The sequence below is a fragment of the Motacilla alba genome, chromosome 2, assembly GCF_015832195.1.
Source record: "Motacilla alba alba isolate MOTALB_02 chromosome 2, Motacilla_alba_V1.0_pri, whole genome shotgun sequence".
NCBI classification, from domain to species: domain Eukaryota; kingdom Metazoa; phylum Chordata; class Aves; order Passeriformes; family Motacillidae; genus Motacilla; species Motacilla alba.
The window spans coordinates 4331413-4343603 of record NC_052017.1 but is presented as its reverse complement, the minus strand read 5'-3'; the positions used below and the strand labels follow the sequence as shown (position 1 = coordinate 4343603).

Below are 12191 nucleotides of genomic sequence, written 5' to 3'. Positions count from 1 at the left end.
TTTAACTCCCTGGGTTCAGAGTCAAACAGGGCATGTACAGATCTTTGTAAAATCATAGTCAAAGGGTTTCTGGATAACAAGTGAGTCCTTGGAGCAAGAGATCCCAATAGTGCATGAGCAGATGCACACCTCATTGCAGCAGTAACAGAATGCTCAGCAGGGCTAAGATGCAGCAGTTACACCTCACTAAATCCTCCAGCAGCTTTCTGGGGCAAGAGCCACCTGAATGTCCTTGTGCTGCATTCCAGATTGGCATCTGCTGAGCAAACGAGGGGCTGCTGATGCAGTGATTTATTCAGGGTGCCTGAACTGCTCAACAGTTAAAAGTTTATTTATTTGTCTTCAAAGAGAGGATGCTGTACTTCCCAACTGGTTTTGTTTTAGGGCTGGTGGAAAGCCAGTTCGTTAGGAGTGCTGCAGCACTTGAGAGTTTCTCTTCTCTTGATCTTGGCATTACTTCAGTTGGAGTTTTTTCACTGTGTTCTTATCCTGCAGGAAATCTGTGAAGGAGAAAATAGGAAGAAAAAAAAAAAGTAACTCAAAGCCATATGACTTTTATTTTTACAATCTAAGCAGGGAGTCAGAAGGAAGATGTAGCATGGACAGACAAATCTGTGTGTTTGGTGTAAATCCAGCCCAAAGGCCTGATTTAATGATCTTTAATGCTGGTGTGACACTGTTAACATTCACAGCTCCTGATGTGTATCTGCTTAAGTGAAAGGTGGGAACTCGGGTTGATCGTGTTGATCGCACAGATGGATTTATTCCAGAGATCCATCTGGCACAGTAAGGGCAATGCAGAAGAGGCAGAAGTGTTGTTTGATAGATCAGTGTTGACTCTCCATGATGGGGTAGGCCCCCTCCCAGTACCTTTCTCTTGTGCTCAGCCCTGGGCATATTGGTAGCAAATGGTGGTAGTGAACCCAGGAACTGGCAGGAGTGCCACAAAATGGATACAAAATGTGAGGAAACACATCTCCGTGTGCTTTCCATCTCCTCAAGGGTGTGTGCTTCTCAGAAGCCTGCACGAAAACAAGTTGTTGTGCTGTGTGAAAGCTCAGGTTGCACGGTGCCAGCTGAAGCTGCAGCACGGATCCACACGGATCTCCGTCAGCAATTCCCTGCCTTGGAGTGACGACAGCACAGGGATGGAGGGAGGGACTGCAGGCAGTCAAGCATGGCCAAGACTCTGCAGCTGGGCCAAGCAAGGGGAGCAGTCCCTAAAGCTTGAAAAGGCACAAGGATAGAGTGGATTTGGAGGAATGGAACATCTTCTTAAAGAAGCTGTGGTGTTCTCTCCCAGGTGCAAAATGGAAATCACCTTCTGCTAAACGAGCCCTGTGAGGGAGCCAGTGGAAGCTTTGCTGTCTGTGCATAGGATGCACAGGATAGAGGCTCTGGGGTTATAGACAGGGGAGACAGTTCCCTTGGCCAAAAATGTGACAAACTGATCCCATAGGTCATTCCTGCCCTGGGGTTTTTAGATTTGAGGGCTGATTTTCCTTTGTCTTTACTTTTGTGTAGGGGAAAGGGGGAGAAGAGAGTATTTGAGTGTAAGTTGTTTTCCATATAACAAGTGTTTCAGTGATGTACTGAGCACAGCCAGGCTGTTCTCCACATGCCTGGACAAGACAGTGACCTGCTTCAGGGAGGGAATGCCCAGAGGTCAAAGGGGAGGTGAGTTTGTGGTTTGCTTTGAGACTGACTGATTGAATCACAGCAGAACTCCCAGAGCTCTTTCCTTTCTAGCTCACACCTGGATGCAGTGACAGCTCTTAGGATCCAGGGTGTGTTGAATGTCAATTCTGCTACACTTTGTGTGGTCTCACAGCAACAAACCCTCCCTGGTGCTAAAGCTTTGGAGGATGCCCATAAACAGCATCACACCTCTAGCTCCATTCCCATCCTCATGAGTTCAAACCCAGCTGTGGCAGCAGAAAGGCAACAGACAACTTTCCCAGGCATCTTTTTGTGAATTTTGAACAATTCTTATCTTCACTTGCTGCACCTGGTGTTGTGAGCGTGTGGAATGTGTTATGGAGATATGTTTACCAAAGGGTGGTTTCTTAATTAGGCAGTGGTGATGGTGTTTTAATTAAAAGGACCAATCAAGTCCACCTGTAGGGAACTAGGGTATAAAAAGCAATAGGTTTCTTAGTAAAGTGAATTGAGAGTCTGTGTCACTTACTACACCGCCCTGGGCTCCTGTGCTGACACCAGCAGCATCTCCAGGAGCTCTGTGGTCACTGGGCCAGCGTTTCTGGGAGGGTTTGGGTTGCCGGGTGCCCTCCTTGAGCCGTGTCTGTCGCTGTCCCAGGCTCCCTGCACACCGGCCGCAGCTCTCCGCCGCCGGGCAGCGTTCCCGAGGAGCAGCAGCAGATCGCCCGCCAGGGCTCCTACACCAGCATCAACAGCGAGGGCGAGTTCATCCCCGAGACCATGGACCAGAACGTGAGTGGGGCTGGGCTGTGGCAGGAATGGGACAGCTCTGCTGGCTGTGCTGGGAGAGCTGCTCCCACCCTTACATTCTGGGGCTCAGGCCAGCTTTTTCCAGGAATGGGTGCCCCCCGGCTTGACGTGCCTGGGAAAGTCTGATTTCCAGGAACCCTGAGAGCCAGTGGGGGTGGCAAATGTGCCCAGGCACCTCAGGTAGCTCTGGAGCAGCACAGATCTGGGGCACACGTGTGCACCAGCTGCCAGGCCCTCGTGGCCACAGCTTTCCCAGATCCCAGGGCCATGAGGGAATGTGCCAAGCAACCGATTGCCTGTGATTGCAACAGCCTGGGGATATCGGCAGCTCTGGCTGCTTCCCATGTGGTGTTTCTGCCTGAGCTCCAGTTACAGTTCTTGGCTCTGCCCACAGCCTTTGTGGTTTTGGGTCTCTGTCCCTCCCCCATTTATATTTTTTTAACCCTCTTAATAAGGAAATTGTATATTCCAGTCCCTCAGTAATAAAAGAGCAGCAAGTTCCTCAGTGCTGAGCAGTACCTCATCCTCCAGTCAACTTGGTACCCACGGTGAGGGAAGCTCTGCAGTGTCAAGGGACCACAGTGAGAGCAGCTTACACCTCCCTCTCTGTTTGCATTTCTGCTCAATCTGTAGCTCTGAAGAGCTTAGTGTAGATCCTGTGAAGTCAGCTGGGCTGTCTGAGCAAAGCTCTTGGAAACACAGGACCAAGAATCCCTGGTTTGCAGGAGGGACACAGAGGGACATCTGGAAGGCACTAAACTCAATCCATCAGGCTGCTATGCTGGCCCCCAAGGGTGTTCCTGGGGAGATGTGTATTTCCTACACTCAAAAGCACCTACTAGCTCCACATTTGCATGCGGGCTGTGCCAGTGTTTCCATGGCAAAGTTGTGTTTTCAACAGTTTATTATACAACCATTAATAAAATAAGAAGTCACTCCGGGTGAGTCTTGGCAGCGTCAGAGTGCAGATGTATCGTGTGCTCCTCGCAGCCAAAAGCTGCCTCTCTATTCTTTGCACATGCCTCCAAAACATGTTGGGGAGGATTAAGACAAAGTGTGTGTGTGTGCAGGGGGAGGGTCCCTGTGACCCCCTTGGGTGTAAATCAGCCCAGCTCCCCTGGCTGTGTGTGGAGCTCCATTAATTCAGAGCCCTGAGCCTGCTCCAGATGAAGGTTCCCAGATGCTCTCCTTGCTTTTCCCTAGCATCACTCTGTGGGTGGCCCACAGCCCTTTGCTTGGTGAATTAAAAGCAGGGAAAACAGGTCTGGGGAATGATTTGGGGGTTTTTGTCTTTCCTCATTGAGAAGTTCTGCTTTTCCCTATATGGGCTTTGCCTTCAGAATGTTCTTGTACTGCTGCTTCCATATGTGCCTCATGGAAAATGTTCTTGTACTGCCGCTTCCATATGTGCCTCATGGAAAGCCACTCAGAAGCTGGAGCTTGCTGCCTTTTGGGGAATGCCCCTGTGCAAGCCTGTGATGTAACTGTGGTCTTGAGACCAGCCTGGCAGATGAACAGAGGCTGAGTGTGGAGCATGCTCCAATTCCCAATTTTATGCTTTTGAGAAATGAGTCTGTTTCAGCTTTAACTGCTGGAAGAGACCCGGCAAGGCTGGCAGAGGTGGGGAGTGGCTTCTGTCAGAGTGCTTGCTCCTCTTTGGCCTAGTGCATTTTGAAGGAGGTTTCAGGTACAAACTAGGAAGCAGAGAAGATTGCACTCTGCAGTGGGGACTGCCTGGCCAAAACTGCATGAGCTGTGCTGACAACTGGCTGAGGAGGGCTGATGGGAACAGCCTGGGGAAAGGGAGCCTGATGGGGAAGGAGGAGTAATGTGGGAAGCAGCAAAGCATGGCTCCCCATGGTGTTTAACCCTTGTTGCTCAGCTTTCCCAGGAATGAGCTGTGGAGCAGGGCTTAGTGAATGTCCTCGGCCAGGAGGGAGCGGGGCACCGCTGGCAGCACAGCGTGGCCCGGAGCCCGCTCTGCTCCATGTGGAAGTGCACACAGCTCCAGGGTTTACCACTCCTTACAAACCCTCTATTGTTACTAGCCAGCTATAAATAACCCTGGCCAGCACAATGTCTCATCCAGGAAGCAACACAAATGCAGCTTTTGACTCACTGAGCTGGTGAGTGCCAAGCCAGTTCTTCCAGCCAAAACCCTGATGATGCTGCGCTTATCAGCAGGGAGGAAGGCTGGGCTCGTGTGCCAGGGCAGCTCGGGAAGTCAGGAGCCCAGGGCTGCAGTCCTGCCTGTGGTACACAATATCCACTTGGCCTTGGGCACATCGTTTGTGTCCTGATAGATATTTTCCTTTAGTAGTAATATTATTATTTCTCACAAATGCTTTGAGCGCTTTGAATCTCATTGACTCCTCCGCACGCTTTGAACATCAGGGTGCTAATGATCTTTGCTTCAGTTTTCCTACCAGCAAATAACAGCTGGAAAGAGCAGTAATGCAGAGAAGGCATCATAAATGGATGACCCTGCAGAGGTCTGCTAGTTCTGGAGCTTGGGGAGCTACAGTGCATGGTTTTATGGTTGTTTCCCCTTTTCTTTCTCTGTCAGATGCTTGAAGCTTTCATCAGCCCTGATGATTCGCTGTCTGGGAGCTGCCAGTCACTGGACAGGTCTGTGGACAGGTGAGTTGTGTGTGTCACCGTATTCACAAGCTGAACTGCAGCCTCTGCTCCATAGCAGGAGAGCAACAGGATCAGTGGCAGTCCCTGAGGTTTCTGTTAGGATGAGGATGCACCTGAGCAAAACAAATTAACCTTTATTGCTGAAAACCAGATTCTAGCACAGATGTCTGTGCAATCGTATGATTTGAGTTGGAGTAATCTGAGCTGGACAAAGACAACCTAGCTTTGTGTGACCAGGTTTTCTTTTTTTTTTTTTTTTGCCTTTTGAGATGAAAAATTCTCACAGAATCACACAATAGTTTGGGTTGGAAGGGACCTTAAAGATCATCCAGGGAAGGGACAGCTTCCACTCAGTGCTCCATTTAGCCTGGCCTTGAACTCTTCCAGGATTGGGCATCCACAATTTCTCTGGGCAACCTTTTCCAGTGCTTCACCACCCTCACAGCACCTCCTTCCCCTCTGGCTCTCTGGAGTCACCAGGTCAATATTCCATCAGCCTCTCCGTGCCTCCTCCTTCCCGGGCACCCTGTTTGCTCTCCACTGACCACTGGCAAACTCAGCAGCCCCCGTGCAGTGCCAGCAGCCACAGACGTGTCAGTCAAGGTGCTGGGGACACCAGATGAGCAGTAACTAAGTTTAGCTCCTCAGCAGGAAGCAACTGGGACATGTTGTACTAACCCAGGCTGCGATTCAGTGCCTGCTGCCATTGAGCTGGATCCCAGCTCCCACGTGCACAGAATCCCTGTGTTTGCTGCTGTGCAGGGTGAGCTGTGGATAAGACACAGTGTCCTTTTGGGAAGCAGTGTATTTTTTTTTCCATCTGCATCAAAGGTTGTCTATTTTTTTCCGCTGTTGCTGTTCCATCCAGCCCCAAGGCTGTGTTCCAGCAGGCCTGCCTTGGGTTGATTGTGTAGCGTGCTTCGGGTTTGCAGCTCTGTGCACTTTGGACCTGTCTCAGCATCAAGGTCCATTTCCTTTTTGTGGCTTTTAATAATTTCCTGTGATGTATTGGCTCATTGTTAGGCCTGTATCGAAGCTGGATTCCTTGTGTTCCCAACCTCTCTGGCCCAGCTTTGCTTTTGCACAGATTTTGCCAAGAAGAGCAGCAGAAGGAGCACGGGCTGTTTGTAACGCTCTGCTGTGAACTGAGAGGAGAGCTTTAGGCTTTTAGCTCAGTCTGTGAGGAGGGTGGCATGGCCTGATTTCATCTCCAAAGCAGGCAGATGTGTCCAGTCATGGGTCTAGGAGCTGGAAAAGGCACAAGGAGGGCTGCATTACTCCAAGGAGGAGGAGTGAGTGGGACTATTCCTGCAGAGAGGTGGCAGAGGCCTTGCAGCCAGTTGTTTGGGATGGCATCAGCCCAAGAGGACAGAGCAAGTCACCAGGCTCAGTGAGCAGGCTGAGGGTTAGGAACAGAACCACAAACTCCTCTTTGCCACAGCAGTGATCAGCTTTGACATGAGTAGGTGCCAGAGCACCTTACAAAGCTGATTTCTTCTCTGTGCCCATATTGTTAAAAGAGAGAGTGGAAAATCCACATGCCCAGCTCACTCTTTAAGAGCCTGGGGTGAAATTGGGATTGCAGAAATCCCCTTGCAGTGCTTCTCCATCCTCTCACTGTAGTTTAAAGACCTTGAGGCACCAATGCCACACTCTCCCTCCTGGTCCCGTGAGAGGCTGCATGTTCCCAGTGGTGCTGCAGAGTCTCTGTGAGGGAGGTGGGAGATGATGTTGGAGAGAAGGGAAACTGCATGAACTGAGCATGGCTGAAGGACTCTGGTGTGAACAGCTGCAGCAGCTCAGCAGTGTCCATGGAAAGCAGAGGTGTGTGGTTGAACACTTGACACTGAGGGAGCAGGAGCCTGTGGCCCTCCTGAGCTGCCTTGTGCACAGGGCTGATGATCTTTGGCTGCTTCGTTTCAGCCTGGTGACTGTGGGTTTTGCAGCATCCCTTTTGTTTGCCACAGGAACAAGCTGTGATCCAGCCAAAAAAACCAATCTTCATTCTTGTGCAAGATGAGAGCTCAGTGGTCAGTGCAGCTTGTGGTTTATCCTGTCCTTTCCCTAGTGTGTCAGTTCCATAGCTGTTCTGATATAATAAATCTTTTTTTTTTTTTTTTCCCATCCTTCTGCAGCCCTCCCTTTCCCCAAACCCCTGTTCCTGGAAGGAAGAGCCATCCCAAAGACGGTCTTGATTGCATGGGTAAGCACTCTTGGTGGTTTATATTTGCTGAAATGTATAAAAAGCATATAGTAAAGAGGCTGGATCAAGACTATTAGAGAGATGGCACTGCATGAAAAGTAATCCAGCAAACCAGCTCCATGGCTTGGGTAAGCCTTCAGAATTGACCCAGCAATGATCAAACATGAATATTCTCTAAAATCAAAAGGCCCAGAGCATCAAACACAGGCTGCTCTTATCTTCATTAACCCTTTGTGATTCTGCAGCAATACCTTTGGGACTGGTTTGGGAATCAGTTGACAGCAACCATAGTCCAAACTGGGCAGCTGGAGCCCTGAGGTGGATGGATGCAAGCAAGCAAGCAAAGCTGTTGAGAGATCTGTGTTGGAAGATGCTGCTCTTGTGTTTGCAGGCAACTGCAAGGTGCTGACAAACTGGGGACAGCATTGTAGGATCAGCTTTTGTCTCTCTTTTCTCATCTGGGAGTTGCCCCTTCAGGATCTCAACTTCCTACATAGCAAACCCCAACTCTCTAGCGAGTTACACCTCTTCCACTTGCATGAATAATAATCTGCAGTAGTGCAAATGCTGTGAGAGAAGCTGTACTGGTGCTTGCACAGATCATAGGTTACTGCTTAATCACTTATAAACATCCAGCTGGTTAAATAATGGAAACTCTGTAATATTGTAATGACTTGCACCAATAAAAATGAGCAAATGGCAGCCAGCCTGTGGCAGGATAACTCATTGCTGGCCTGAGGCAGGATTTCTAGATTGAGCTGCAGAGATGAAGCTGCAGTCAGCCCTCGTTGCTGAAGGTTTTAATGCTTCCCCCGTGGCACTTTGCTCTGAGACACCTCTGGGCACCGTTGCTCACACGTGGCTCACCAAGAACCTCTTGCCCTGTCCTTGTTGCTCCTCTTGCTGACCATATTTCAGCCATTATGTGCTCCTTTTGGCAATCACACCGAGGCACAGCAGAGGCCAGGAATGGCCTCTGAGGAGCGGCTGCTGGCCTCAGGCTAAGACAAACAAACAGTCAGAAGGGGCTGTGTCACTAGAATTGGATGGAGGAAAAACAGCAGGTGAAAGAAGAGGGTGGAATGACAGATATTTTAATCTCAAGTTATTTGGTGCTACCAGCAATGGCTTCCTGTGCTGGGGATTTTATTAAAAAAAAAAAGATGTCCTTTTCTTGCATGTCCATCCATTTCTCTCATCACCCAGCATCTAAACTCTGATGGTCTTTAATCCCTTCTGTATATTCTATCTTTCTAGCATTTAATCAAATAAATAGAAAAGTTTGGAGCTCTGGAGGTTTAAATTGGCTTTCAGAGGGGAGGAGTCACATCTGAGAAGAAAGAGGGGAGATATTATCTGGTGTTAGTCAAGTGCTGGATTTTTTTTTGCATTTTCCTGGAAATAGCTGATATCATAGCAAAGGTTTTGGAGTGGATGTGTCTAGGCCTGACCCTTCCTGGCAGTTCTCTTTCATTTTTTTTTGCATTTTCCAAGTGCAAATAAGATGTTTTAGTGCTCTGCCTTGGAAACCAAGCATGGTCTGTGTTAATCCCCTGCCTTGAATGTGGGCCAGGGTCCATAGATTCAGCACTTAAACCTCTGCTTTAGGGGCACTAAGGGCAGTGTGTCTAACCCTGATTTTCCACTGAAGGGTTTGTGAGTGTGGGCCGATTTCACAGGGAGCCTTGGGGTGTGCAGGGTTGTGTAAATGAACACCTGGTCACCTCCTTCTCACCTCTAACTCAGTGTTTCCATAAGAAACACTCTGGACATTTGATACTGAGCTGATCTCAGAAATGTCTCTGTCTTCTTGCCTCCTGCCAGATTTTGACATCCCATTCTGTGAGAGGTTTGGGAAAGGTGGGACCTTCCCAAGGCAGTACCATCTCTCCCAAAGTCGCAAGGACTACAGCGATGGTAAGGACGTGCTGGGGGCTCAGGGAGGGAGGTGATCAGTCCTTGATGGCTTGTGACAGTGCCTGGGACTGGAAACACTTGGGAAGGAGCTCCTGATAAAGGGAGCATCACCAAGTGCTTTGGGGTTCATTTGTGCATTCAGAAGGGTGTTCTCTGTGAGACCTTGTGGCTCTGCTCTTGGGAAGTGCTGAGCCTGTCCTCTGCTTACACCTCCTGCTTTAATTTAGCCATGGGGATGATTGGCATTTCTCATCCCCAGCAGTATCAACCTTCCTACTCCCCTAAATTGCTTGCTTTTGAGGATGATTTTTGTGACCTTTACAGCAGGTTTCTCACTGAGCCATAGGAAATCCCCAAGCAATTTCAGGGTACCAGTATCTGTTTGCTTCTCTGTTTTAAGCTGCTGAGCTCTGAGCTTTGGGGCCAACTCCATCATCTTTTTCCTGCTCATTCTTTCACTGTATGAGACTGCAAGCAGTGGGAGGCAAAAATTCCCTTGGGAAAAATGTACTGAGGACATGCAGAGAGCATATTGAGCTTTCCAGAATGAGCTTCATCTCTCACTGCCACCCCTGTGAAAGCAGCTCTGGCCCTGCTGTGTGGTCATTTGCATGTGGACTTAGGGGATGGCAGGGATAATTTTCAATGTAAATCTCTGCCTGTTCAGTGTTAAATTGTGATTAACAACCAACACACCCGTTGATGTAATTAAACTGTTGCAATCCCCTCTGGAAACGTCTACATTAGATGTAATGCCTGCTGTTATCAACTCTGGAATTGAATTTAAAATCTTCGCAGGGCTTTGCTTCAGTTTCATTACACTTGCTTTACTTAATTTGAAGAGGTGAGGATCTGGGCAGCGATGTGAGAAGGTGGTGGCAGGTGGATCCAAGCTGGTGTGTGTGTTCTGGCTGTCATTTTACCCCTTTTCCCCTGCAGGCCGGAGGACTTTCCCCAGGAGTTACTTCCCACAGGAGAACCTGTTTCAGCTCGTCCCTTCCAGCAGAACCAAGAGCTTTACTGGGGACAGCAAGCTCAGCACCTTGCAGTATGATGAGTACAGGCCCAAGTGTTGGAACAATTTTGAAAAGGGTCTGCAGGCCTTCAGCACCTCCCCTACAAAAGCCAGGAACTGTGAGTGAACCAAAGCCCCGAGTGCCTGAGGTCTCAGTAGAGCTGAGACTTGGCACCAAACTGAGTTACTGTCACCTGCTGAGTCACTGAACATCAGCTAAGCCAGTCATGGGTAAACTTTGATTGCACCCCCACCATGAGGCACCCTGCACCAGCTTGTGTGTCATGAGCAAGGTTTAGTGCTGTGTCTGAGCTGTGTGGGGTCAGCTGGTGTTCATCTTGCTGGGTTGCAGGTGATTTCTTGTGTGTTGGACTCTCAGTGTGGAGTGTGTCAGCTTCCCAGAAGATTTGGGATTTGGGAGCAAATGCATCCAGAGTTTCTGTTCCTTGGCTTGCATTGCTGTCACCCCAGCACCCAAAGATGCTCCTCTGCAATTGCAAGACTGCCCATGATATAGAAGCTGGTGCATTTTGGGCCTGTTTGGTGATGGATAACATCCTAGAAATCACCAGTGAGATAAAATTCCCCACTGGTCCTTGCCTGGGTTGCTGCTCAGCCATCCTGTATGCTGCTAAACACTCCCACAGCAGAAGGGAAATTCCAGTGTTGGCCCAGAAAAGAGTTTTTAGAGGAAAGACTCTTAATGAAAGAGGACTTTCCTGGGTTTTGTTTCTGCTTGATGCTAATGCAGACTGGGAAACATTTCCCCCACACCAATAGCACCAGTGTAGTTAAAACTGGTTTGCCCTGGTGCACCTGGGAGAGAGAGACTCACTGACTGCCCTGTAGGGTCAGGTGGACCCTGATGCTGAAGTCTCCCTGCTGTACTCTTCTCTCAACCCTCTCCTCTCTCCTGTAGCCCTGCAGGCACCTGTGAACTGGAGGCTTGGGAAGCTGCTGGGAAGAGGAGCTTTTGGGGAAGTTTATCTGTGCTATGATGCTGACACTGGGAGGGAGCTGTCAGTGAAGCAGGTGCCTTTCGACCCTGACAGCCAGGAGACAAGTAAAGTGAGTACAAGGGCAGGGCTGTTCTGCAGCACCCTGGGAAACTGTGGGCTGAGGGTAGAAGTGTCCATGTCCCTGGGAGGCTGTGTGTGGAGACAGGTGTTGTTTCCCCTCTCTGGAGTAGTTCTGAATGGCTCGTGGCACCAGTCACAGTGCTCTGGTGACTTCTGTGCCTCCCAGTTCCTTGGTTCCACTGGCCTGCTCTATGTCAGGTATCAATCTCTTGCAGGTCTGTCTCATCATCCTTAGTTTTGTCCTTCTTGCTCCCTTCACCTTCTCCCCATTCTGCTCAGTGACTTTGTTGAAATATTTCCAGAAAAACTCCTTAAACACAATTAATAGTAAGTAAACCTGTCTCAAAGCCAAGCCCTGTCTTTCTCCTTGCCTTTCCTTGCTCCTTATTTCTGAGCCTCATGTGGCCAATGGCTTTGTGGACAGCTTCACAGCTGCTACAAAACCTGTGCTCAGCGTGGAGCAGTATTTCTATCACGTTCCCAAAGACACCATCCTTCCCCTTCATCAGGAAGCCTGTGTGGTTTGTTACAGGAGGTGAATGCTTTGGAATGTGAGATTCAGCTGTTGAAGACTCTCCGTCACGACAGGATCGTGCAGTACTACGGCTGCCTGCGGGATCCTGAGGAGAAGAAGCTGTCCATCTTTGTGGAATACATGCCAGGGGTAAGTGTGGTTCCTGCTAAACATTGTCCTGACTGGCACAAAACAGATTTAGAGTTTCCTGGACTTTGGTGAAATTTCTGTCTGTCCAGCTGAGCTGTTTTATGGCTGATGAACCAAACCAAACAGTGGATGCATCCCTAAGGCTTGGGAGAGCTTAGGATGGGAGTCAGACGTCATGTTGAAGCTCCTCAACAAGCACCGGGT

General features: G+C 49.3%; 1 protein-coding gene across 7 annotated transcripts in view; it reads left to right on the top strand.

The window, feature by feature from the left end:
* The window catches only part of LOC119697133 (mitogen-activated protein kinase kinase kinase 3-like), a 79465-nt gene that overhangs the window by 59890 nt on the left and 7384 nt on the right, over positions 1 to 12191 (top strand). For all 7 annotated transcript variants that reach the window (XM_038127356.1, XM_038127357.1, XM_038127358.1 and 4 more), the window contains 7 exons: positions 2318 to 2451; positions 5036 to 5109; positions 7245 to 7312; positions 9137 to 9229; positions 10169 to 10363; positions 11164 to 11312; positions 11856 to 11987. In XM_038127356.1, coding sequence (XP_037983284.1) covers positions 2318 to 2451; positions 5036 to 5109; positions 7245 to 7312; positions 9137 to 9229; positions 10169 to 10363; positions 11164 to 11312; positions 11856 to 11987 — 845 coding nt within the window. The remainder of the gene's footprint in view (positions 1 to 2317; positions 2452 to 5035; positions 5110 to 7244; positions 7313 to 9136; positions 9230 to 10168; positions 10364 to 11163; positions 11313 to 11855; positions 11988 to 12191) is intronic.